The 25,568-nt window shown below is 41.2% G+C and overlaps 1 protein-coding gene across 2 annotated transcripts in view; it reads left to right on the top strand.

Moving 5' to 3' along the window:
• The window catches only part of CA5B (carbonic anhydrase 5B), a 92,203-nt gene that overhangs the window by 63,794 nt on the left and 2,841 nt on the right, over nucleotides 1–25,568 (top strand). For both annotated transcript variants that reach the window (XM_037986358.2, XM_007991114.3), the window contains 5 exons: nucleotides 8,962–9,159; nucleotides 16,642–16,760; nucleotides 18,436–18,531; nucleotides 19,705–19,767; nucleotides 20,853–21,008. In XM_037986358.2, the coding sequence (XP_037842286.2) occupies nucleotides 8,962–9,159; nucleotides 16,642–16,760; nucleotides 18,436–18,531; nucleotides 19,705–19,767; nucleotides 20,853–21,008 (632 nt within the window). The remainder of the gene's footprint in view (nucleotides 1–8,961; nucleotides 9,160–16,641; nucleotides 16,761–18,435; nucleotides 18,532–19,704; nucleotides 19,768–20,852; nucleotides 21,009–25,568) is intronic.

The following is a 25,568-nucleotide window of genomic DNA, read 5'->3' as shown; positions in this document are numbered from 1 at the left end:
AGGCCAAGCGGGGAGGATCGCTTGAGGCCAGGAGTTTGAGACCTGCCTGGGCAGCATAGCAACACCCCATCTCTTCAATAAAATAAAATAAAAATATGAGTAATTCTATATTTTGTAATAACCACATCTTAAAAAGTACAAGTAAACAGGTCAAATTAATTTGACTAATGTATTTTATTTAACCCAATATATCTAAAATATTATCACTTTAACATGAAATGAATATAAGAATTATAAATGAAATTTTAATATCTATTTTGTACTGAGCCTTCGAAGTTCCTGGTATTGTACATTTCTATAGTACATCTCAATTTAGGCTAGCACACAGGGACAGTGCTACCATATTGGGGAGCTCAGGAACAGAGATAATAGGTGTTGAGGAGTAAGAACAGATGAAAGATGCTTTATTTAGGGTGGGAGTGTCAGAGAAGGGGCTTGAACTGACCTTGAAAACCTAGTAGAATTTTAAGGAACAAACGAATAACAGATAGATACGATTAGGTGAACCTAAGAGGTGTTCAGGGTAAATCACCTTGCCTGGTAGAGAGATGGTGGCTGTGAGGTAATGGGTAGAGAGCCTTGGTATCAATTTGTTTGATTTTCTGTATCAGTAAAATAAGCATTTAGTACCTCTTCTGTGCCTTGTACCAAGTGAAGCCCTGGAGACTAGAAAAAGTGGAGTACACAGACCTCATGGGCTTGGAGTTGACACAGACCCTTTGGGCAGATAAAGCAAACACAGATTACGTGAGGAATGGTTGGATGCTAAATGGTGTGAAAGCAAATTCAGTGTGTATTCAGAAAAAGCAAAGCTCAGAGTGGTTGGAGAATATGTCATCAGGGAAATTAGACTTGAACTGGAAAAGATTTCTTTTGGGAATCTGGAAAGATTTCCAGACTTGAACTGGAAAAGATTTCTTAAGGAAAAGGAAGGGCTTCTAAGCACAAGCCAAAGTGGGGCTAAAGGCCAGGCATGGGGGCTCCTGCCTGTAATCCTAGCACTTTGGAAGGCCAAGACAGGAAGATAGCTTGAGCCCAGGAGTTCAAGACCAGCCTGGGCAACATAGCGAGACCCTATCTCTACAAAAAATTTTATTTAAAAAGTTTTTAAAAACCCAAGTAGACAGCTGGGTGCGGTGGCTCACACCTGTAATCCCAGCACTTTGGGAGGCCGAGGCGGGTGGATCACGAGGTCAGGAGTTCGAGACCAGCCTGGCCAAGATGGTGAAACCCCATCTCTACTAAAAATACCAAAAATTAGGCCGGGTCCGGTGGCTCACGCCTGTAATCCCAGCACTTTGGGAGGCCAAGGCGGGCAGATCACAAGGTCAAGAGATTGAGACGACCATGCTGGCTAACATGGTGAAACCCTGTCTCTACTAAAAAATACAAAAATTAGCTGGGCGTCATGGTGGGTGCCTGTAGTCCCAGCTACTCGGGAGGCTGAGACAGGAGAATAGCTTGAACCCAGGAGTCAGAGGTTGCAGTGAGCTGAGATCGTGCCACTGCACTCCAGCCTGGCGACAGAGTGAGACTCCATCTCAAAAACAAACAAACAAACAACAATTTTAAAAAAACACAAAAATTAGCCAGGCATGGTGACGGGCGCCTGTAATCCCAGCTACTCAGGAGGCTGAGACAGGAGAATCGCTTGAACCCGGGAGGCGGAGGTTGCAGTAAACCAAGATCATGCCACTGCACTCTAGCCTGGGTGACAAAGCGAGGAGACTCTGTCTCAAAAAAACAAATAAAACAAATAAACAAAAAACCAAAGTAGACATAAACTTATGTAGGTAGGCAGTTGTAAGAAGAGTAGCTTGCTAAGGGGAATAACATGACAAGAAAAGTAGCATAAGAACACCAGAGTTTGGGAAGAATGAGGAAAATGAGATTAGATAAGTGAGATGGGTTCTAATAGGAAAACCTGGGCATTGAACTTGGAAGTTACAACTTGATATACTGTCTTTAGCATAGCAGCAATGTGACAAAGGTGCTTATGTAGGAAAATTGCTGAGTGGCAGAACTCAGGAGCAGAGGAGAGTTAGAGGAGGAAATCAACCAAGAGGCTTTGTATGAAGTCTGGGGTTTAGGGTTCTGAACTAGGCTGCTGCGCTGAGCAAGGCGAAGAAGAGATAAACCTGAATGATTCTTAAAGAAAAATAATGAAATAAAACAAAAAGGAGAAACGAACTGTCTTATTCTGTTTGGGCTGCTATAACAACGTAACTCAGACTGAATAATTTATACACAACAGAAATTTGTTGCTCACAGTTCCGGAGGCCAGGAAGTCCAAAAAACCAAGGTGCCAGTAGATTCAGTGTCTGATGAGGGTTCTCTCTGCTTCAAAGAATTTGCCGCCTTGCTGCATCCTCATATGGCGGAGGGAGCTCAGGAGCTTTCTCAAGCCTCTTTTATAAGGGTATTCATCCTGTTCGTAAGGGCTCTGCCTTCGTGACATAGTCACCTCCCAAAGGCCTCAGCTCTTAATACCATCACCTTGGGGAAAAGGATTTCAGTGTGTACATTTTTTGTTTTTTTGTTTTTTTTGAGACAGGATCTTGCTGTGTCACCCAGGCTGGAGTGCAGTGGCACAATCTCAGCTCACTGCAACCTCCGCCTCCCGGGTTCAAGCGATTCTCCTGCCTCAGCCTCCCGAGTAGCTGGGACTACAGGCATGAGCCACCACACCCAGCTAATTTTTTGTATTTTTACTAGAGATGGGGTCTCCCCATGTTGGCCAGGCTGGTCTCAAACTACTGACCTCAAGTGATCTGCCCACCTTGGCCTGCCAAAGTGTTGGGATTACAGGTGCAAGCCACCGCTGCCTGGGTTAATTTTGAGGAGATGCATACATTCACACCATAGCACAAATCTTCCCAGTGATGCTTCTCATCTTATTCCGTCCACAAGTATTCACCGAAAGCCAGCTGGCTCACAGAGCAGTGAGGAAGGCAGATAATTAGACACATATGCATATAATTATAACTGCACCCATGTAATAAATGTCATGAAAGAAAAATCGGAGTGCTATGATTAAAAAATTATAATATGAAGTGATCATATTATAAGAGAGTAGCCAGAGATCACTTTGTCAAGGAGGTGACAATTAAGCCCAAGACCTAAAGATAATGGGGGCTAGCCCTGAGCCAAATGAGGGTAATTGATTTCTGTGGAAGAGGAGCACGAAGAAAGGGGACTAAGGCAGGAATGAGCTTTCCATGTTTCAGGGGCTAAAAGGACAGTGCCAAAGCTGGGGAAATAGGTGGTTGCAGCAAACTGAATGTTCATGACCCCCTAACATTTACATGTTGAAATCCTAACCCCCAAGGTGATGATATTAAGAGTTGGGGCTTTGGGGAGGTGATTAGATCATGAGGGCAGAGCTCTCATGAATAGGATTAGTTCCCGATATAAAAGAGACCCCAGAGAGCCCCCTCGTACCTTCTACCATTTGAAGACAGCAAGGAGGCTGTCTATGAACCAGAAAGCAGGCCCTTGCCAGACACCCAGTCTGCTGGTGCCTTGATCTTGGACTTCCCAGACTCCAGAACTGTGAGAAATAAATTTCTCTTATTTATAAGCCACATAGTCTATGACATTCTGTCATAGCAGGCTGAATGGACTAAGACAGTGCTAAAGCACAAAATAAATCAAACCTAGGACTACTCATATAAACAACTAAAATCAAGCACTTCCTCAACATGGAATCTTCTGCAGGGCTTTTGTTGCCCATCGGCTACGAATTACTGATACCTTTTTTTTTTTTTGAGACGGAATCTTGCCCTATCGCCGAGGCTGGAGTGCAATGACACAATCTCGGCTCACTGCAACCTCCACCTCCCGGGTTCAAGCGATTCTCCTGCCTCAACCTACCGAGTAGCTGGGATTATAAGCACGCACCACCACATCCAGCTAATTTTTTTGTATCTTTAGTAGAGATGGGGTTTCACCATGTTGGCCAGGCGGGTCTTGAACTCCTGACCTCAGGTGATCCGCCTGCCTCAGCCTCCCAAAGTGCTAGGATTACAGGCACGAGCCACCGCACCCGGCCGACACCTTCTTAATAACTGTGTGTCTTTGTTAACATAAACCACAGTTGATAAAATCACTGTCTGTTTATTTCATTTTCCCTATACAAGAAGAACCTGAAAATGAAGCTTCTGTTAAACCACTTAATCATCACCCCATTATCTTTAGGTCTCGGGCTTAATTGTCACCTCCTTGACAAAGTGATCTCTGGCTACTCTCTTATAATATGATCACTTCATATTATAATTTTTTAATCATAGCACTCCGATTTTTCTTTCATGACATTTATTACATGGGTGCAGTTATAATTATATGCATATGTGTCTAATTATCTGCCTTCCTCACTGCTCTGTGAGCCAGCTGGCTTTCGGTGAATACTTGTGGACGGAATAAGATGAGAAGCATCACTGGGAAGATTTGTGCTATGGTGTGAATGTACGCGTCTCCTCAAAATTTAGCCAGGCAGTGGTGGCTTGCACCTGTATTTTTTTTTTTTTAATAATTTAAATAATTTCTTATTTTTGAGGTAAAATATGAGCAACTACCAGGAAATTGTTTTGATCTGATTTTTCCTTAAATAGAGGAAAAGGAGGGGAGTAGGAGAGAACAAAAGTGTCAGTTTATCTTTAGCAAAACAAGCTGTTGGCAAAAAATTGGCTTCAGTAAGGGGACAGTGACCAAGGACCCCCTCCCCACACAGTAAGTTAGATGGTCTAACCTAGATGGTGTAGTTTAGTAAAGAAGGAGGTGGGTAGGAGGAAAGAAAACCTTCTGGAAGCTGAACTTGTAAACTGAAGGGTATAAATTGATCGTGTCATTATGGTCATTAAAGAGCAATTGCAGGAATAGGCCCAGTTTTCTTGGGCTGGTATTTGCATGAGTGTGAGTGTTGATACTTCCCGTTTCATGAATGAGATGGGGAACAATTAAGGGTGACCAGGGCATCTTCTTAGGTACCTAATCACTCCAGTTCTTCCCTAGTCTTCACAGGAGACCCTCATTGAATGGCTTTGAAGAATGTGAATTCTCACATTATCAACCACAGTCTGAGTGTCTCAGAGGGGAAGGTGCGTAGTCTCTTTTTGCCAGGAATCTTTAAAAACAGAATCAGGGCCTTTCAAGGGCTTTCTAGAAGTTTAAAAATTAACACAATTTGAATCATTTTTCAGATCGTTTGAATCCTTGCAAATCATTTGAATTTGAGCTTTTTTCCCTCTAACAATGGCAGTTGGATATGTCACAGGGCATATGTTTATTTTATTTTTTATTTTTGCCTTTAAAAGAGATGTTTATTCATCATGCATATGAATCCAAGTGTTTGGGTGGATATAACAGAACCAAATGTAACAGAAATTTAAGATCGTCTTTCCCTCTAAGATGAAAAATATATGATATTTTACTGAATAAAATTACTAAACATTTTTAGACCCTGAGGTTGTATATTTTATGATGTTGGCTGCTGCATAGTTGCCATGATTGCTTTTTCAAATTGTTAATTTCTTTCTTTTTAAAAATGTCCATTTTTATTTTACATTCAGGGGTTACATATGCAGATTTGTTACATGGGTATATTGCATGGTGATGAGGTTGGGCTTCTATTGATCCTGTCACCCAGATAGTGAACATAGTACCTAACAGGATGTTTTCCAGAAGGGCATATGTTTAATAAGATACCACAGGGCAACAAAAAAGGAGGAAGATGTGGCTCCTGCCCACAAGGAATTTGCATTCTAATTAGATTATGACAGTATAGCCCAGATTCTGTTTCAGATGTGCCAGTTCATGTGCATTTTCCATTTTAGATTTCTGAAACAGAAACTTCTTGTTCTTTAAAGTTCTTGTTCTTCACAAGTTGTTTTATACTAAGGAAAGAAAGAAAAAAAAACACACAGAACATTGGGTTCAGATCTCTCCAGAAATGAGAGTACTGCATTATATGAAGAAATAGAAAGAGAAGAATATTATGAGTTTGCATACACCTTTTATCTTTAGACCAGGGTTTCTCAACTTTGGCACTATTGGCTTTTGGATCAGAATGGTTTTCTTCTGGGAGCCCATCCTGTGCATTGTAGGATGTTTAGCAGCATCTCTGGCCTCTAACCACTAGATGTCACTAGCACGCTCTCCCAGTTTTGCCATCTGAAGATGTCTCCAGACATTGCCAAATGTTTTTGGGGGACTGAATTGTTCTCTCTGTTGAAAACCACTGATTTGGGCACTCTCAGGAGAGCTCTTTGTCTGTATTGCTGGAGCACTTTTATAAATAAAACAAAACAAAACACTAAGACACGAAGGTTAAGATACTGATTTACGGTCAGGCACTGTGGTTCATGCCTGTAATCCCAGCACTTTGGGAGGCCGAGGTGGGTGGATCACTTGAGACCAGGAGTTCAAGTCCAGCCTGGCCAACATGGTGAAACCCCATCTCTACTAAAAATACACAAAAGTTAGCCGGGTGTGGTGGCATGCGCCTGTAATCCCAGTTACTCAGGAGGCTGAGGCAGGAGAATCGCTTGAACCCAGGAGGCGGAGGTTGCAGTGAGCCAAGATCATGCCACTGCACTCCAGCCTGGGAGACAGAGCAAGACTCCATCTAAAAAAAAAAAAAAGAGAGATTGACTTCCAGCTTTCAGTAATTACCGAAGGAAGAGGATTATCTGCTCTGTCAGAGTAAACCAGGGGCAGGTTTCTGCTTTTTATGGAAATAGGAGGATGATGTTGCCACTGACGGGGGATTTGACAGAGTAACAAAACAACTACCTCAGTCTCATCTTTTTTTTTTTTTTTTTTTTGAGACAGTCTTACTCTGTCACTCAGGCTGGAGTGTAGTGGTGCAATCTCGGCTCACTGCAACCTCCATCTCCCGGGTTCAAGCGATTCTCCTGCCTCAGCCTCCCGAGTAGCTGGGACTACAGGCGTGTGCCACCACACTCGGCTAATTTTTTTTGTATTTTTAATAGAGACGGGGTTTCACCGTGTCTTGATCTCCTGACCTCGTGATCTGCCAAAGTGCTGGGATTACAGGCGTGAGCCACCGCGCCCGGCCAGTCTCATCCTTATTCTTAGTGGTAGGGCGAGATGCAGAGGGTCGTTGGTAATGATTTCTCTCATGTTTCTCCTAGTTTTCCTGTTGTTCTTGATTCTACCCATCCATGGTGCTTCTAAAGGACAGGGAACTGGACCACCCCAAACTGATACACATTGGTTCTGCTCATCACACATGGGGGTCTCAACAGGCCGATCTGTGTTATCAGCAAGTCTGCTGATACTTATCAGGGACTTGCTACAGAGACCTGGTGCTTGACTCTGGAGGACAATCAGCATCAGCAATGTCTTCAGTGCCTGTGGGGGATGAATTGTATGTGTACACCTTAATAGATAATCTCCACATCCCAGTGGCACACTGCGACCCCCAGGGACCTTAGCAATGCTGATGTTCTACCCAGGTTTTGCAGGATGGCTGCCTGGTCCTCAGAGTTTGCTTACATAGGAGGTGAACTCAACTCAGCATGCACAGTTATGTGGGGCGAGCATCTTAAGGATGCAGACTACGCAAGCCTTGATTTCTACCAGCCAACCAATTAAACACTGACAATACTGATTGAATGTTTCCTTTCCCAAAGTTCTGCCATTTCCTTTTTTGAAAATAAATCTGTTATTGAAGATTGAATTAATTTGTCTTTGTATTTAAAGCCACTTTGGGGAGTTGGGGCTTGGGAAATTCTCAATGAAGAAAAGAAACTCATTTATGAATACCCTATTTCCACATGGCACTAAACTCCATGCATTATGCTGTGATCACAGCACAGATTGCACTTGGTTTAGGTGAGCTTAGTAGGCAGACTGAGATGTGTTGGTTTTGCAACATGCCAAAATGCTATTCCTCTGCCAGGTGCTCTCTGACCTATCTTTATCCTCTACTTTTGTCTATCGATTAAACCCCTAAGTGGCTGTATTGGTCAGGGTTCTCCAGAAGCAGAATCAATAAGGTATATAGACAGAGAGATAGATGAGCGGGAATTTATTAGTGGCAATTACTCACACGATTATAGAGGCGGAGAAGTCGCATGACAGGCCATCTGTAAGCCAGAGACCCTGAGATACTGGTAGTATGGGACAGTCCAAGATAAAGGCCTCAGAACCAGGGAAGCTGATGGTATACCTATCAGTTTGAGGCCAAATGCCTGAGAACCCAGAGAGGTGCTGGTGTTAGTTCTGGAGTCCAAAGGCTGGGAAGCCTGTAGCTGTTACCCAAGGACAGGAGCAGAAGAGTGTATCCAAGATCCAGCAGATAGATGGGCACATTCAGTTTTTCCATGTTTTTGTTCTCTCTGGACCCCCAGCAGTTTGGATGATACCTGCCCACATTGAGGGCGAATCTTTCCCACCTAGTCCACTCAGAATTACATGCTAGTCTCCTCTGTAAACACCCCCAGAGACACACCCCAAAATAATGCTTTACCAGGTTTCTAGGTATTCTTTAATCTAGTCAAGTCAACACCTAAAAGTAACTATCACAGTGGCTAATTCCTAAGGCTTTTAGTTTCCATTGGCCCTGACAGGTTCTCCAGAAGTACAGTAGACAGGCTTTGTTTTCTTTTTCTCTTTTGAGACATGGTTTGGGTCTGTCGCCCAGGCTGGAGTGCAGTGGTGCGATCATGGCTCACAACAGCCTTGACCTCCTGGGCTCAAGCAATCCTCCCACTTTAGCCTCCCTGGTAGCTAGGACTACAGGTGTGTACCACCACGCCTGGATACTTTTTTTTGTATATTTTGTAGAGACAGGGTTTTGCCGTGTTTCCTAGGTTGGTCTCAAACTCCTGGCCTCAAGTGATACACCCGCCTTACCCTCCCAAAGTGCTGGGATTATAGGAGTGAGCCACCACACTCGGTCCAACAGTCTTGATAATAGCCTGACCTGCTTTCTCCTAGTGCATCCACTCTGGGAGAGCGTGGACCTGGTTCCCGGGGGTGATCGACAGTCACCCATCAACATTCGGTGGAGGGACAGTGTTTATGATCCCGGCTTAAAACCGCTCACCATCTCTTATGACCCAGCCACCTGCCTCCATGTCTGGAATAATGGGTACTCTTTCCTCGTGGAATTTGAAGATTCTACAGATAAATCAGGTGAGGGCAAGATATGGTGGTCTTGTAAGGAGTTAAAGAAACAGTGTCATGTTAACACGGACACATCAAACTCTCGCCATGACAGTATTGACCTCTTTGTTAGCAATGGCAAGGAACTCATTGATCTTAACTTTTTGAATGTGTGAAAAAAATTCCTTCTAGTTTTTAATGCATATTTTCTTCAACTAGTATAGGTAGTATTTTTAATTAATACATTTATCTCTCTCTCTCTATGTATAGATTTACAATTGGTATAGAGCATAGGTGTGAAATGGAAGTTTTGCCAGAAATTTATTTTGTATGTGTATATTGAATATGTACTAATTTTTTCCTTTGCTTGTTGACTTTACGAGAACTTTTACATTAAACAGTAACACTGTGTAATCAGATTTAACTTAGCAGATTACAATACACTTGAAATGGGGCCAAAAGAATAGTCATGTGTGCATTAGGTTGCAAAGACTAGTCATATATTAGAGAAATGGAAATTATGATCTGGTAATTTTGTTAAATAAACAGTGTTACCTACCTAGTTTAAAAGAACACTTTAAAAGAGTTTTTCAAATTCAAATATTACATTGATTTTGAATCTTTCTTTAACCTTCCTGGATATAAACTAATGTGAATGATTTCAAAGTTTACCTGAAACTTCTTAGTGTCTGTGGAAGATAGAAGGTGGCTAATTTTGTGAAGATTTATTTTCCCTTTTTTTGTTGTTGTTTACGTGTTTGTTTTACTGCATTTGATGATGTCAAATAGTCCAAATTAGTCTCAAAATAATTATTATTCGAAATAGTTTAAAGTAGTCATCAACCAGTGGTAATTTTGCCAACTTTCCCCCATACCCCTCCATATCCCTCACTCCCCACTGCAGGATCCAAAGGCGTTTTTGGTTGTCACAACTTGGGAAACAAAATTGGCGTCTAGTGTGTCAAAGTCAGGGATGCCGCTAAAGATCCTGCAGTGCACCAGATAACCTTAACGAAGAGTTATCTAGCCTCCAGTATCAACAGAGCTAAAACTGAGAAATCTTGATCTCAAGGAAACTTGTTTTCTCTCATGAATGTTAGGAAATGAGTCCATAAAAATGATAATGAGACCAGGAGCGGTGGCTTACGCCTGTAATCTTAGCACTTTGGGAGGCCGAGGTGGGCGGATTGCCTGAGCTCAGGAGTTCGAGATCACCCTGGGCAACATGGTGAAACCCCGTCTTTACTGAAATACAAAACATTAGCCAGGTGTGGTGGCGCATGCCTGTAATCCCAGCTACTTGGGACGCTGAGACAGGAGAATTACTTGAACCCGGTAGGCGGAGTTTGCAGTGAGCTGAGATCGCACCACTGCACCCCAGCCTGGTGTTAGAGTGAGACTCTGTCTCAAAAAAAAAAAAAAAAAAAAGTAAATATTCACTCTTGCATTTATTCTGGCTCTGAGTCTCAATTGTGTCTTTATTTTCTTTGTATTTTGCTAGTGGTGCTCTGATACTTAGACATGGCACTCTGGCCCAACTACAAACAGACTGCTCCTCCAATGGGCTTAATCTGTCTCTGGTTTTCTCCCTTCTGATATATTTCTCTGCTATGATTCAGAAGGTATTTGAGTCTGTCTTTAAGAGTTTAGGTGTCTCCATGTCCCCAACTTTCCTTTCTTCTCCATGGTATGACACAGCCCCCAAACCATGAACATCTTACTTTCATATCTCAAAGTAGGAAATTCTTTTTCCTTCCAGATTCATGGGCATCTTTCTCCCCCCCTTTTTTTGCATAAAGTTATTTATTTAAATTTTATATCTGTGAATTCACAGGTTGATGTGTTTCATTATATTGTTTCTAACTCTCTTAAAGTAACTTACTATATAAGTGAAAGCTTCTTATACCACGTAAAACCATCTCGTGTGCCATCAGCGGTATATGTACCATGCTTTGGGAAACACTGTTTAAGGCCATCTGGGTCTGTTGGTGGAACAGCTAGAGAAGGGAGGAATAAAAAAGATAAGAAAGAAAAATGATATTGATGTATGTTGTTTTAAAATATATTTAGTGGGTATAAGTTTAGTTTTGTTTTGTTACATGGATATATTGTGTAGTGGTGAAGTCTGGGCTTTTAGTATACCCATCATCACGCATCTTTCTTAATTTCCCCAAAACTCTAGAGTGTGCCCCCTTCTCAACTGGAAGCCCATAATATTACCTTGTTTATACGGATTCCAGAAATCTTCAAAACAACAAGCTAAATTCCTGTGTTTTGGATGACTATCTGGCACTCTGGTGAGCTCTACTTGTCCCCTTGCGGCTCTACCATTATCCCTGCCAGATGTAAACTAATGGGCAGACCCAGTCTATAGGATACCAACTCTCATCTATTTACTGTGCATGCATAGCAATCCTTTTGAATTCTCAACCCCATCTAGGGCCCTAGCAGCCTGCTTTCTTCTGGGGATCCTTTGTATTGGTCAGCTTTCTAGAGCCCTTGACAGTATAGGGACTCTCTGTTGCCAATATATCATTGCTTCGTTGAGTTGAAAGTCTTAGAAAGTTGCTTAATGAGTTTCTTAACCAAGTGACTTGAGCCCAAGAACTTTTAGAGCAAATAGCTATTTTATTTTTTAGTCCTGTCTTTTTCTTTTGAACAACAGATTCTAGAATTCTTTTTTTTTTTTTTTTTGAGACAGGGTCTCACTGTGTTGCCCAGGCTGGTGTGCAGTGGCATGATCGCAGCTCACTGCAACCTCAACCTCCTGGACTCAAGCGATCCTCCCACCTCAGTCTCCTGAGTAGCTGGGACTACAAGCGTGGACTACATGTGCCACCACGCTTGGCTAATTTGTTTGTTTGTTTGTTTGTGTGTTTGTTTGTTTGTTTTTGTTTTTGAGATGGAGTTTTGCTCTTGTTGCCCAGGTTGGAGTGCAGTGGCGTGATCTCGGCTCACTGCAACCTCTGCCTCCCGGGTTCAAGTGATTCTCCCACCTCAGCCTCCTGAGTAGCTGGGATTACAGGCGCCTGCCACTACACCCTGCTAATTTTTGGTATTTGTAGTAGAGACAGGGTTTCACCATGTTGGCCAGGCTGGTCTGAAACTCCTGACCTCAGGTGATCCACCCCCCGGCCTCCCAAAGTGCTGGGATTATAGGTGTGAGCCACTGCACTGGCCTTTTTTTTTTTTTTTTTTTTTTTTTTTTGAGATGGTGTCTGACTCTGTCGCCCAGGCTGGAGTGCAGTGGTGTGATCTTGGCTCACTACCACCTTCACCTCCTGGATTCAAGCAATTCTCTCACCTCAGCCTCCTGAGTAGCTGGGATTACAGGCACATGCCATCACGCCCGGCTAATTTTTGTATTTTACTAGAGACGGGTTTCACCATGTTGGCCAGGCTGGTCTCAAACTCCTGACCTCAAGTGATCTGCCCACCTTGGCCTCCCAAAGTGCTGAGATTATAGGCGTGAGCCACTGCGCCTGGCCCCGGCTAATTTTTGTATTTTTTGTAGAGATGGGGTTTCACTGTGTTGCCCAGACTGGTCTTGGATTCCTGAGATCAAGTGATCCTCCCACCTCGGCCTCCCAAAGTGCTTGGATTACAGGTGTGAGCCACCGGTCCAGGCCTCAAGAATTCTTATCTACCCATTTGCATGAGTAATCTGAGATGGAAAACAAGTCATCCACGTTTTCGTCATAATAGCTTCTTTTTAGATACCTACAAACCCAACCGACTAATTCACCCCTTGACCATGTCTTCCCTAGGTGTGTCAATCACACACTTACAAAATATGCAAGAAAAATTGTAGAGAGTTTGCTAATATTTTTCTTGTTTGGTTGGAAAGAACTAAAACTGATAGCCCTTTTAAATTACGCTTTAATAATTATTTTCTTTAAGATAGCATCAATTTTTAGTAATTGCCTAACTTTCTCTCTCTCTCTCTCTCTCTCTCTCCACCTTTCAGTGACTGCCTCTTATTTCCTGCTTATTCTTCGTTGCTATTTCTCCATGTTGTTGCAAATCAATAGCATGCAAAGAGGAAAAAAAGAGTGAATGAACATAAAAAATAAAAAGTGAAAGAAAGCAAAGACATTCTAGAAACAAAGAAAGGCAAGAAACAATTCTAGAAAAGTAAAAACCTAATAAATATCGATGTCTATAAATTTCAAAGAAAAAACCCTAAGAAATGCTGCCACAGTGTGCTTTATGAGGATTGGAATAAAGTGCAAGGAAAAGGAGCTGGGGAAGGTATGTGACAAAAACATCATACCAGTCCTTTTGGGATGCAGCTAAAGCAGTGCTTAGAGGGAAATTTATAGATGAAAATGCCTATAATAGAGAAGAACTTTCTCAAGTCAGTATCTCAGCTTTCCACCTTAAGAAACTAGAAAAAGAAGAACAAACTAAACCCAAAAGCAAGTAGAGAGAAGGACATAATAAAGAACGAGCAGAGATCAATGAAATCAAAAGTTGGTTCTTTGGGAAGATCAACAAAGTTGACAAACTTTTAATTGGGGGAGACCAAGAGAAAAATAAAAGACAGAAGACTCAAATTACTAAACTCTGGAATGAAAAAGAGGATAACATGACCTACCTTAATAGGATTATAAGAGAAGGTATGTGAACATCTCATACCGCAGTCCTCTGCTGGGCATTATTTAGTATTTGGTTCCCCTGAGTAGGACACTGTTACTGATTTGAATGAGTGCATATAAGAGAGTCGAAATACTGTGGGGAAGGGCACTAAATTATCCCTGGATGATCCCTGTCAATTATCATGTCCTCTGGAATTCCTCTTATTGGCACTGTCAACAGGCATTAAAGAGATGGAGAGGTGAGTGCCTTTGTTCTCCTCCTCAGGGTGCTTCCTGCTCCATCCTGCTTCATCCTGCTTCCCTGACTTTATACTCCTCTGGGGCAGTGCCAGTGAACCTAGTAAGAATGCTTTCACAAACATTTTAAGTTCTCCTTCCCTGTTTTGGTCCTACATTTACTTTAAAACACATGTACACAGTTTAAAACACACATACACAGTTTAAAACATGTACGCAGTTTAAAACACACATACAATTGAATGATTTTTAAAGGAAATTTACAAGAGTTGTGCAACCATCACTATAATCTAATTTTAAAACATTTCCATCACCCCAGAAGCATTCCTCGTGTCCATTTCCTGCATTTGCTTTTATCTGTATGGGTTCTATGTATTTCCTTTCTCTTCACCATCCCTTTCTGTGTCAGCTCCTTCTCTTTCACGTTGAAAAGCAAAAGGAGGGAGTGAATATTACAGATTGCTTACTACCAGCCAGACTCTCTGCTGAATGTTTTATATTTGTCATGTAATTTTTTACAAGTTTAATCCTTTCTCAGAGCATGGAAAGAATAAAATATCAGGCCAAGCATGGTGGCTCATGCCTGTAATCCCAGTGCTTTGGGAGGCCGAGGTGGGTGGATCACTTGAGGTCAGGAGTTCGAGACCAGCATGACCAACATGGTGAAACCCCTTCTCTACCAAAATGCAAAAATCAGTCGGGCATGGTGGCACACATCTGTAATTCCAGCTTCTCAGGGAGGCTGAGGCAGGAGAATCGCTTGAACCTGGGAGTTGGAGGTTGCAGTGTGGCGAGATTGTGCCACTGCACTCCAGCCTGGGCAACAGAGTGAGACTCTGTCTCAAAAAAATAAAAGAAGAAAATATCAACCTCAAATACATAAGTATATATTTATTTGTTATGTGTTATGACTACTCTGCTTTCCAATTCACTATCTTCTGTCTACCTGCCCCATTTCTTTGTTTCTTTCCTTTTTTTCTGTAGAGACTGGGTCTCACTATGTTTTTCAGGCTGGTCTCAAACTCCTGGCCTGAAGTGATCGTCCCACCTTGGCCTCCCAGAGTGCTAGGATTATAGGTGTGAGCCACTGCTGGGCCTGCCCCATTTCTTGATGACTATGTTTCCTCATTTCCTGCATTCATCTGCCCCACCCAACCCCACCTTTTTCCTTTAATCTTGCTGAGGTTACCAGTGACATCCCAATTAACTAGCCTGACAGCTGCTTGACAGCTGGGATTACAGGCATGAGCCACTGCGCTCGGCCACACTTTGGGAGGCTGAGATGGGTGGATCTCTTGAGCTTAGGAGTTCGAGACAAGCCTGAGCAACATGGCAAAACACCATTTCTACAAAAAAAAAAAAAAAAAAAAAAAAAAAAATTAGCCTGGCATGGTGGTGCACGCCTGTAGTCCCAGCTACTCAGGAGACTGAGGTAGGAGAATGGCTTGAGCCCAGGAGGAAGAGGTTGCAGTGAACTGACATTGTGCCACTGCACTCCAACCTGGGAGACAGAGTAAGACCCTGTTTTGAAAAAAACAAACCAAAAAAACACTTGTCAATATTTTGCCTATAATATATTGGTAATGTGTGTGTGTGTGTGTGTGTGTGTGTGTGTGTGTGTTTGAGACAGAGTCTCGGTCTGTCACTCAGGCTGGTGTGCAGTGGCATGATCTCGGCTCATCACAACCTCCGCCTCCTGGGTTCAAGTGATTCTTGTGCCTCAGCCACCTGAGTAGCTGGGACTACAGGCATGGGCCACTACGCCCAGCTAATTTTTTTTTTTTTTTTGTATTTTTAGTAGAGATGGGGTTTCACCATGTTGGCCAGGCTGGTCTCAAATTCCTGACCTCAGATGAGCCACCCACCTCAGCCTCCCAAAGTGCTGGGATTGCAGGTGTGAGCCACCAGGCCAGGCCAGTGTGTTTTTTCAGTTGACATATTTGTATATATTTACCAGGTACAATGTAATCTTTTGATATATGTATGCATGGTGGAATGATTATATCAAGCAATGAAAATATTCATCACCTCACATGCTTACCATTTTTTTTTTGTAGTGAGAAAATCTACGGTTACTCTTTTAGTAATTTTGAAATGTGCAATACATTGTTATCAAGTATGGTCACTATGCTGTGCAATAAATCTTGAAAACATATTCTTCCTAACTGAAACTTTGTACCTTTTGACCAACATCTCCAAGGTGATCGTTTTTGACTTGCAAATTTCCTATTCCATTTCAATGAAACGGAAAGCAACACCAGTATCTTAAAAAATTGAAAAACAAAGTGTCTGTGCATAAAAAAAGAAGGATCCCTTTATCCCCATATTTCAGTATTATAAAGTCATGTTGGATAAATATGCTGAGAGAAATTTGCATTTTATTGCACACAAAAGAAAACTGGACACAATAATATAGGATATAAAATTAAGTCAAGAATTGGCCTTTAACAATTGTTTGTAGCTTGTTATGTAGTTAAATCTTGATGTTATTTGGTCTTGTCCTTATACGTGCGTGCATTGACTTCATGAAAATCAAATTTATAATCACTTGTATATAATTCAGTGTAATCCATTTAACACAGTTCACATGGAGGGTCCACTGGAGATTTGGCCTTTCACCCACATTTCCCCACTGCACAAATAACTCTTCTCTGAATTGTTGGATGTGCCATTTTAGTGATCAAGGGAGGACCCCTGGAACACAACTACCGATTGAAGCAGTTCCATTTTCACTGGGGGGCCATCGATGCCTGGGGTTCTGAGCACACCGTGGACAGCAAATGCTTCCCAGCAGAGGTATGTTGAGAAGGTCAGGAACAGTGACAACTGTAGAGAAGTGGGGATAATTCTGAACTTTTAGTTGTAAGAAATTAGCAGAAAGAATCAGGTGATTCCTATAAATGCTAAATAGCTTTCTCAGGCAGTTTTGATCATTCTCAGCTAAGACATGTAAACATGTTAACTTCTCTCATCTCAAATAATATAGTTGAAATGAACCTTAAGATCCTGAAACTGAATTCTTCTGGAATTCGAAGGTGGACTCAAATAGTAGCCCAAAGTAATAACCCAGGGAACATTGTGGAGCCACAGGTCGAATTAATGCAAGTTTGCGGTGGTGGGAGCCTAAATGAAGGCTGTGGCAATAGAAATAGAGAAAAGGAGCAAGATTTATCAAGCGTTTTGGAAATTAAAGCAACAGGACTTGAAGGTGGGGTTCTCTTCAGGATAGGAGAAGGCAAAGTTAACCATGATTTTGTGGTATCTCACTTGGGAGGCTGGGTGATAACGCATTCATAACTGGTGGATGAGGAATAATTTGTAGGGAAATAAAGGGAGATTTTAAGGAAATAGAATTTCTTCTTACAACTTTTTTCCTAATTCAGTTGTAAATGTTATGTAAAAAATAAAAGCACATTTAAAAATTTATTTTATATTTGTTTCATTTTATTTTGTTTTGTGAGACAGGGCCTCACTCTGTCATCCAGGCTGGAGTGCACGGTTCACTGCAGCCTCGACCTTAAGCAATCCTCCCACCTCAGACAACAGGCGCACACCACCATGCCCTGCTAATTTTTTTTTTTTTTTTTTTTTGAGACGGAGTCTTGCTCTGTCGCCCAGGCTGGAGTGCAGTGGCATAATCTCAGCTCACTGCAGGCTCCGCCTCCCGGGTTCACGCCATTCTCCTGCCTCAGCCTCCTGAGTAGCTGGAACTACAGGCGCCCGCCACCTCGCCCAGCTAATTTTTTGTATTTTTAGTACACACAGGGTTTCACCGTGTTAGCCAGGCTGGTCTCGATTTCCTGACCTCATAATCTACCCGCCTCGGCCTCCCAAAGTGCTGGGATTACAGGTGTGAGCCACCGTGCCCGGCTTGCCCTGCTAATTTTTAAATTTTTTGGTAGAGACAGGGTTTCGCTATGTTGTCCAGGCTGGTCTCAAACTCCTGGGTTCAAGTGATTCTCCTACCTTGGCCTCCCAAAATGCTGAGATTACAGGTGTGAGCCACCACACCCAGCCTAAAAGCACATTTTAAATGATTATTCCTTGAAGAAAAAATTTGTCTTTAACTCCTGCGTAATTTCCATATGGAGGATCTATTTCTCTCAATATAAACATCGTCTCTCCTGTAGATGCAAGTGGATTTTGAATATTGGTATTTCATGCAAATCAAGATGGGACTGGACAGATGTTGATTGCTCACTGAAGTATCACTTTGTTATATGAATTTTCTATTTTTCTCCCCAAATAAATCCCTTCATTCTAAAATAATATTAATTGCTGCTCTTGCCTAAATTTCTCCCTGATCTTTGTTTCTGTCTCATCTTGCACCATGTTGTCATATGGTTTTCTTGGTGGCTTTACTTTGGGTGAAGAAATGTGTTTAAATGTCGTAGGTTGACTGAGGCTGTGAGTTTTATTCTGGAGAGAGTCTGTGTAGTCATGGGTTAACCCTCTTTCCATGGTGTTTCAGCTGCACTTAGTGCATTGGAATGCAGTCAAATTTGAAAACTTTGAGGATGCAGCACTGGAAGAAAATGGTTTGGCGGTGATAGGAGTATTTTTAAAGGTAAAAAATACTCACCAGCTTTAAATGATGTGTTGTATTCTAGAATGGAAAAATAGAACATTATAATATTGTTATTTACTTTAAGAATATTGGGATCCATACATTGGTAAGATAAGTAGTGATTGAAATACAGGATTGTACGACCAGGCATGGCAGCTCACCCCTGTAATCCCAGCACTTTGGGAGGCCGAGGCAGGTGGATCACGAGGTCAGGAGTTCAAGACCAGCCTGGCCAACATAGTGAAAACCCATCTCTACTAAAAATACAAAAAAATTAGCCAGGCGTGGTGATGGGCGCCTGTAATCCCAGCTACTTGGGAGGCTGAGGCAAGGAGAATCACTTGAACCTGGGAGACGGAGGTTGCAGTGAGCTGAGATTGCACCACTGCACTCCAGCCTGGTGACAGAGTGAGACTCTATCCCAAAAAAAAAAAAAAAAAAAAAAAAGAAATACAGGATTGTTAAGAATATATTTTAGGCCCAGGCACAGTGGCTTATGCCTGTAATCCCAGCACTTTGGGAGGCTGAGGCAGGCAGATCACTTGAGGTCAGGAGTTAGAGACCAGCCTGGTTTCCATGGGGAAATTCTATTTCTACTAAAAATACAAAAATTAGCTGGGCATGGTGGTGCGCACCTATAATCCCAGCTACTCGGGAGGCTGAGTCAGGAGGATCACTTGAGCCTGGGAGGTGGAGGCTGCAGTAAGCCAAGATTGTGCCACTGCACTCCGGCCTGGGCAACAGAAAGAGACTCCATCCCCTGCACCACCAAAAAAAGAATATATTTTGAATGGTATAAAAATGCACAGCCCAATAGAGTGGTCACACGCCACATGTGGCAACTGAGCACTTGAAATGTGTCTACTGCAATTGTGGAACCATTTTTCATTTTATTTAATTTTAATTCCAATTTAAGAACTTATACTTAAACGAAGCAGGGGGCACCTTACTCTGCAGGCATGCTGACCTTGTCAGCAAACAGCCTGCTCATGTGTTCTCTAATTTAATTCAGTAATGTTTATAAAATTATCAATTACAAGTTTAAGTGTAATTTCAGTCATGCAGTTTGTTTTTATGTAATCACCAGTTAGTTAATTTTAATTCACATTCTGTTACAGTTTCTACAGTGAGATGTCCATTGTTTGTAATATTTTCTTATTTGTTGTTCTTTAGCTAGGCAAACATCATAAAGAGCTACAGAAATTAGTGGATACTTTGCCGTCAATAAAGCATAAGGTACTATTTGTTTTCCATAATTACTTGAAATGTACTTTTATGTTTCAGTCTCAGAGTGGAGACATTACCAAGGCACTTTGAATTGGGAAGTTTAATTACGTGAACTGTATTCAGCCTTAGAAGAAAACTGTCATTTATGATTCCAGGGGACAGAAGTCATGATTCTGTGGGTAGGCAGTGAGCTTTTTGGTTTTGCCGCGGTGCCGCTGAGGACTTGGGGACTCAGGAACATATTGCTGTCCCCTCCTCTGTTCCTGACACCAGCTCTTTCTAGGTCCTTGTGAACATACCCAGAGCAGCCTTCTTGTCTGTAACTGTCATCCCACAGGCAGGGAGCAGAGAGCAGGTCTACAGAAACTTGCCTTGTCCAGCTGGAAAGAACAATAATCCACATCCTTCAGGTCGGATGCCTTTGTCTAGTCCCCCAATATTAATTCTTCAATATTTAGAATCTCAAAGGGCTGCTCTGTGGAGGCCCATATATTCTCCTTCTCCCTCTCATCCCCCACTGTATCCCTCTGGTCCCCACCTCTTTCCCTCTCCTTTCCTCTCTGGAAGCCCATATATTATCTCCCCCCATCCCCCACTCTCTCCTTCTGGTCCCTACCTCTTTCCCTCTCCTCTCCTCTCCACTCCTCTCCATTTTCCTCTTTTTCCCTCTCTTTCCTTTCAGTCCAGGTTTCTGGCTCCTCCTGATCTGCATTTCTTCCTAAAAGGACAAGTCTCAGTTAGCCTCTCTTGAAAATGCAAAGCCTCCTTCTTTAAGCAATGGCCGCTGTCTGAAACCTCTCAACAAAACTCAGAGGAGACTACCTGATGTAACCTCACTAGAATTGAGAGATCAAATGGCTTTGGCTGTGTTCCTACTGTGGAATATAAAAAACACACAGTTAATTGCAGAAACAAAGCCTGGACATGATTCCATCCTAAGCAGCAATTCTTCAGGAAGCTGCCCAGAAAGGCCCGGAGCTCCTCTGGACCACTGCTCATCTCCACATACTCCCTGAGAACCATCACCTCGTTGTCCGATTCCTGAGTGGTTTTCACCACTAAATAATGACTCAGTTATCTCTTCTCTTGGCCAGGACACCCTGGTGGAATTTGGGTCATTTGACCCTTCCTGCCTGATGCCTACCTGCCCGGATTACTGGACCTACTCAGGGTCTCTGACTACCCCACCCCTCTCCGAGTCTGTCACCTGGATCATTAAGAAGCAACCAGTAGAGGTTGATCACGATCAGGTATGTTCTCTCCACAATTTCAATCTAAGGAAATCCTTGTCTGCCCATTTAAAACAAGGCTGGGCTCAGACTGTGGCATCAGTTTTAACATCTTGTAATGCTTATACATTTCTATTGAAGTGTACCAACGTCTTGTCTCAGTTTGGACATGAATTTGGGGATGTTTCAAATTAACTAGAGAGAAGAGTTAAAACACAGAAGAACATAAGCTTTTTACATCTATATTTGACAATTACATATGTCTTCTTATGCCTTGTGTATTTTATATATAAATATTAAACTCTACAAAATCAAGACCCTTTTAAAGGAAAGAGTGAAGGCTGGAAATGAATGTGTTCAAAAGTCTTTAAAATCCTTAAGGGAATTCTACTATAGAATCTCAGAATAAATATAGAATTCAACAGTGTTTGTCCAGAAACTTTAATGTAAGTTTGTTTTTTGAACTTGGGTTCTGTTTTTCCCTTAGAAACTAAGCCTAAGTAGTAGTTACTATGCAAACACTCAAAATCCTGTATAATGTATAATGTAACTAAACTACAATAATATTTACTCATACTTGTTTTATGGGATTTTTATTGATTACAAAGCATTTTCATAAGAGAAAAAGCTTCCAAATTCTTTTTATGAAGCCAGCATAACTGATACCAACACTCACCAAAGATTGGAACCCCCTCTAAAGAATATAAAAGAAAAAAAAAGCTAAAAAGAAAGTATTAGAAACAGAATCCAGCAGATTCATCAGAAGAAATAGACACTTTGTCCAAGTAGCTTTTAGTCCAGTAATACAAGAATGGTTCATTGTTAAGAATGATATTAATATAATTCATTCTATCAGTGGATCTAAATAGAAAAATCATATTATCATTTCCAGGGAAGTTAAAAAGATATTTGTAAAAATCACCATTCCGTTTTTGAAAATTTTTAATAAAACAGAGCTGAATAGAGACTTCCCTATCTTGATAAAAGGGATTGATCTCAGTTCAAAAGCAAATAATAGGTTTTGAATGGAAAGGATTGTTACCGTATTAAGTTTTATATTAAGTTATTCATTCTGGAAGTAGCCAGTGCAGTTAGACCGGAAAATAAAAAATAAATTAGAGAAACAATAAAAAACTACTACAAAAATCAGAGATAATTTGGTAATCAGTGGAATACAATATTAATTTCTAGAAATCAATACATTTGACATACATAAATCACAATCAGTTAAAAGATATGATATAAAGATATAATGTAAGAAGGGCCCCTATTTATAATGGAAACAAAAATATAAAATACTTTGGAATAATTTTAACAAGGAAAGTTAACAAGAAAACTTAAAATGTTCCTGGAGGATACAAAAGAAGGCTTGAATTAATAAAGTTAACACATTATAGGATCAAAAGACATAAAGACACCTTTTTTGTCATAAATTACAACCTAAGTTGTCATTCTTCATGACTTGTTTATTCACCATAAATTTAATGTGTTCCCAATAAACATGCCAATAGGATTTTTAAATTGATATGCTATTTCTAAACTCATGAATAAAGACAAACACATAAATAGCCAGGGAAAATTCTAGAAAAATACGGGATAATTAGACTCACAAGGTTATAAAGCCTCAATAATTAAATAGCATGTTACTGGCACATGGATAAAGAGATCTATCGAGGGAAGTATATTAGCATTCTCCATAGAAACAGAACCAATAGGATAGATATTGTATTAGTCCATTTTCACACTGCTATAAAGAACTACCTGAGACTGGGTAATTTATGAAGAAAGGATGTTTAATTGACTCATAGTTCCACAGGCTTAACAGGAAGCATGACTGGGAGGCCTCAGGAAACTTAAAATCATGGCGGAAGGCAAAAGGGAAGCAAGGACCTTCTTCACATGGTGGCAGGAGAGAGAGAGAGAGAGAGAGAGATCAGATCTCGTGAGAACTCTTTCACTATCATGAGAACAGTGAGGAGGAAATCCACCTCCATGATCGCCTCCCCTGACACAGGGGGATTATAATTGAACGTGGGATTTGGGTAGGGACACAGGGCCAAACCATACCAAATATAGATAAAGATTTAAAAAAATTAAAAAAGACAAAGTTGATAAAGTTAGATAAATAACCCTATAAAGGTTAAATAACCTTAACTCTATAACCCTATAAAGATAAATAAAGAAAAAGATAGATAAAGTTTTATCATAAGGTATTGGCCATGTGATTATGGAGACTAAGAAGTCTTACAATCTGCCATCTGCAAGCTGGAGACCCAGGAAAGACAGTGGTGTAGTTCAAAGTCCTGAGAACTGGAGAGCTGATAATGTAGATTTCTATCTTGGTCTGAAAGCCTGAGAACCAGGAGCTCCGAAGAAAGGAGACAATTGATGTTCTAGCTCAAGCAACCAGAGCAAATTCAACCTTCCTCTGCCTTTTTGTTCTATTCAGACCCTCAATTTATTGGATGATTCCCATCCACTTTGGGGAGGGCCATTCTCTTTACTCAGTTCACCAATTCAAATTCTAATCTCCTCCAGAAACATCTTCATAGACATACGTAGGCATAGTATTTAACCTGTCTGTGCATCCCGTGGCCCAGTCAAGTTGACACATAAAATTAACCATCACAGGAAGAAAATAATAATTTCAGAAATATGTCCAAATACATATGAGAATTTATTTTATGATAAATGTAGCATCTCAACTCAGTTGGCAGGAAAGAGAGAGTATTCGGTAAATGCTGTTGAGGAACAATTGAGCAGGCATTTGGGGGAAAAAATTGGATCCACCATGCAGACCTTACACAAGAATACATTCCAGATATATACCACCATAAAAGTACTAGGATAAGCATAGGAAAATCCTTTTATGCCTGCAAATGTATAGGCTTTGTGGCCTGTACATTTAGTCTGTTTCTATTCTTTGGATTAAAAAATTGACATATTTCCTCAACTTATTTTCATTCTAGATAAACAAATGGACATAACATTGAAAAACAAAGTAAATACATCAGAGGGTCAGTGGCCCATGTGAGGACTTTGTAAATACAATTTCAACGAAATTTTAAAATTTATTTTTCAATTATATAATTTAAAATTTTATTTTGTATTTTCTGGTCTAACTGTACTGGCTACTTCCAGAATGTAATTTAATATAAAACTTATGGTAACACTGAAAATTTAGTAAGGAAAACAATGCTAGCTGTCATCTATAATATTATTCTAGTTGCCTATAATTTTACCACTATCATTGTTTGGGGAAATCCTTCTGGTCTCTTGTCTATCCAGATGCACATAAGTCCTTCTGGTCTTTTATCTATATAAATATACACAATTTTTGTATGAAAATGGAATCATTCTGTACATACCATTTTGCTGCTCTTTTCACTCAGTGATGCCTGGAACATTTTTTTTTTTTTTAAAGACAATCTCTAGCTGTTGCCTGGGCTGGAGTGTAGTGATGCGATCTCGGCTCACTGTAACCTCTGCCTCCCGGGTTCAAGCAATTCTCCTGCCTCAGCCTCCCAAGTAGCTGGAATAACAGGTGCCCACCACCACACCCAGCTAATTTTTTATATTTTTAATAGAGATGGGGTTTCACTATGTTGGCCAGGCTGATCTGAAACTCCTGACCTCGTGATCCACCCGCCTCAGCCTCCCAAAGTGCTGGGATTACAGGCGTGAGCCACCGTGCCCGGCCGCATGGAACATTTTATAGATAATGAACATCTTCGGTGTTTTTAAGGACTGTATACTAGTTCATTTCATAGATAGATGTCATTTATCTTTGATACTTAGACTATTTCTAATCTTCTGCAATTAGCTGAATAAAAAGAAACATTAATTGCTTGTACAGCTTCCTAATTAGTGAGGGCTTTTGTGTGATTTGCCGCTGTATGATAAACATTGCTTGTTTTCAGTGCTAGTTCTGCCTCTTCCTCTCTATTTGCCCTGAAGCCTTTGTTGCAAATGACTCTTCACTTGCTTGTCTACTGTGCCCCAGGCTGTCTTCTCAGTTTGAATGAGGGGAATGTGAATGGATTTTCCTGCTGGCCTGAAGTAAAATATTTCCTTTTATTTTTTTTTTTGTTTTGACATGGAGTTTTGCTCTTTTTGCCCAGGTGGGAATCCAGTGGAGCGATCTCAGCTCACTGCAACCTCCGCCTCCTGGGCTCAGTAGCTGGGATTACAGGCATGCGCCACCACGACCGGCTAATTTTATAATTTTAGTAGAGACAGGGTTTCATCATGTTGGTCAGGCTGGTCTTAAACTTCTGACCTCAGGTGATCCGCCCGCCTTGGCCTCCCAAAGTGCTGGGATTACAGGTGTAGGCCACCACGCCCAGCCTAAGTAAAGTATGTCATAACACAATTGGGTCTGAAACCAAGAGGCTACTGGTCGATACTGCTGCTACATCAGAGAACAAGCCGTTGATATTCTGGGTTGCTCCTTTTGCATTGAGCTATATTGTCTAATAGTGTAACCACTAGACATATGTAACCATTTACATTTAAATATAAGTACATTAAAAGTAAAATTCAGTTCCTCAGTTACACTGGCCACATTTCAGGTGCCCAGTA

Source organism: Chlorocebus sabaeus, chromosome X (assembly GCF_047675955.1).
Source record: "Chlorocebus sabaeus isolate Y175 chromosome X, mChlSab1.0.hap1, whole genome shotgun sequence".
Taxonomy (NCBI): Eukaryota; Metazoa; Chordata; class Mammalia; order Primates; family Cercopithecidae; genus Chlorocebus; species Chlorocebus sabaeus.
This window is presented reverse-complemented; position numbering and strand designations above follow the sequence as displayed.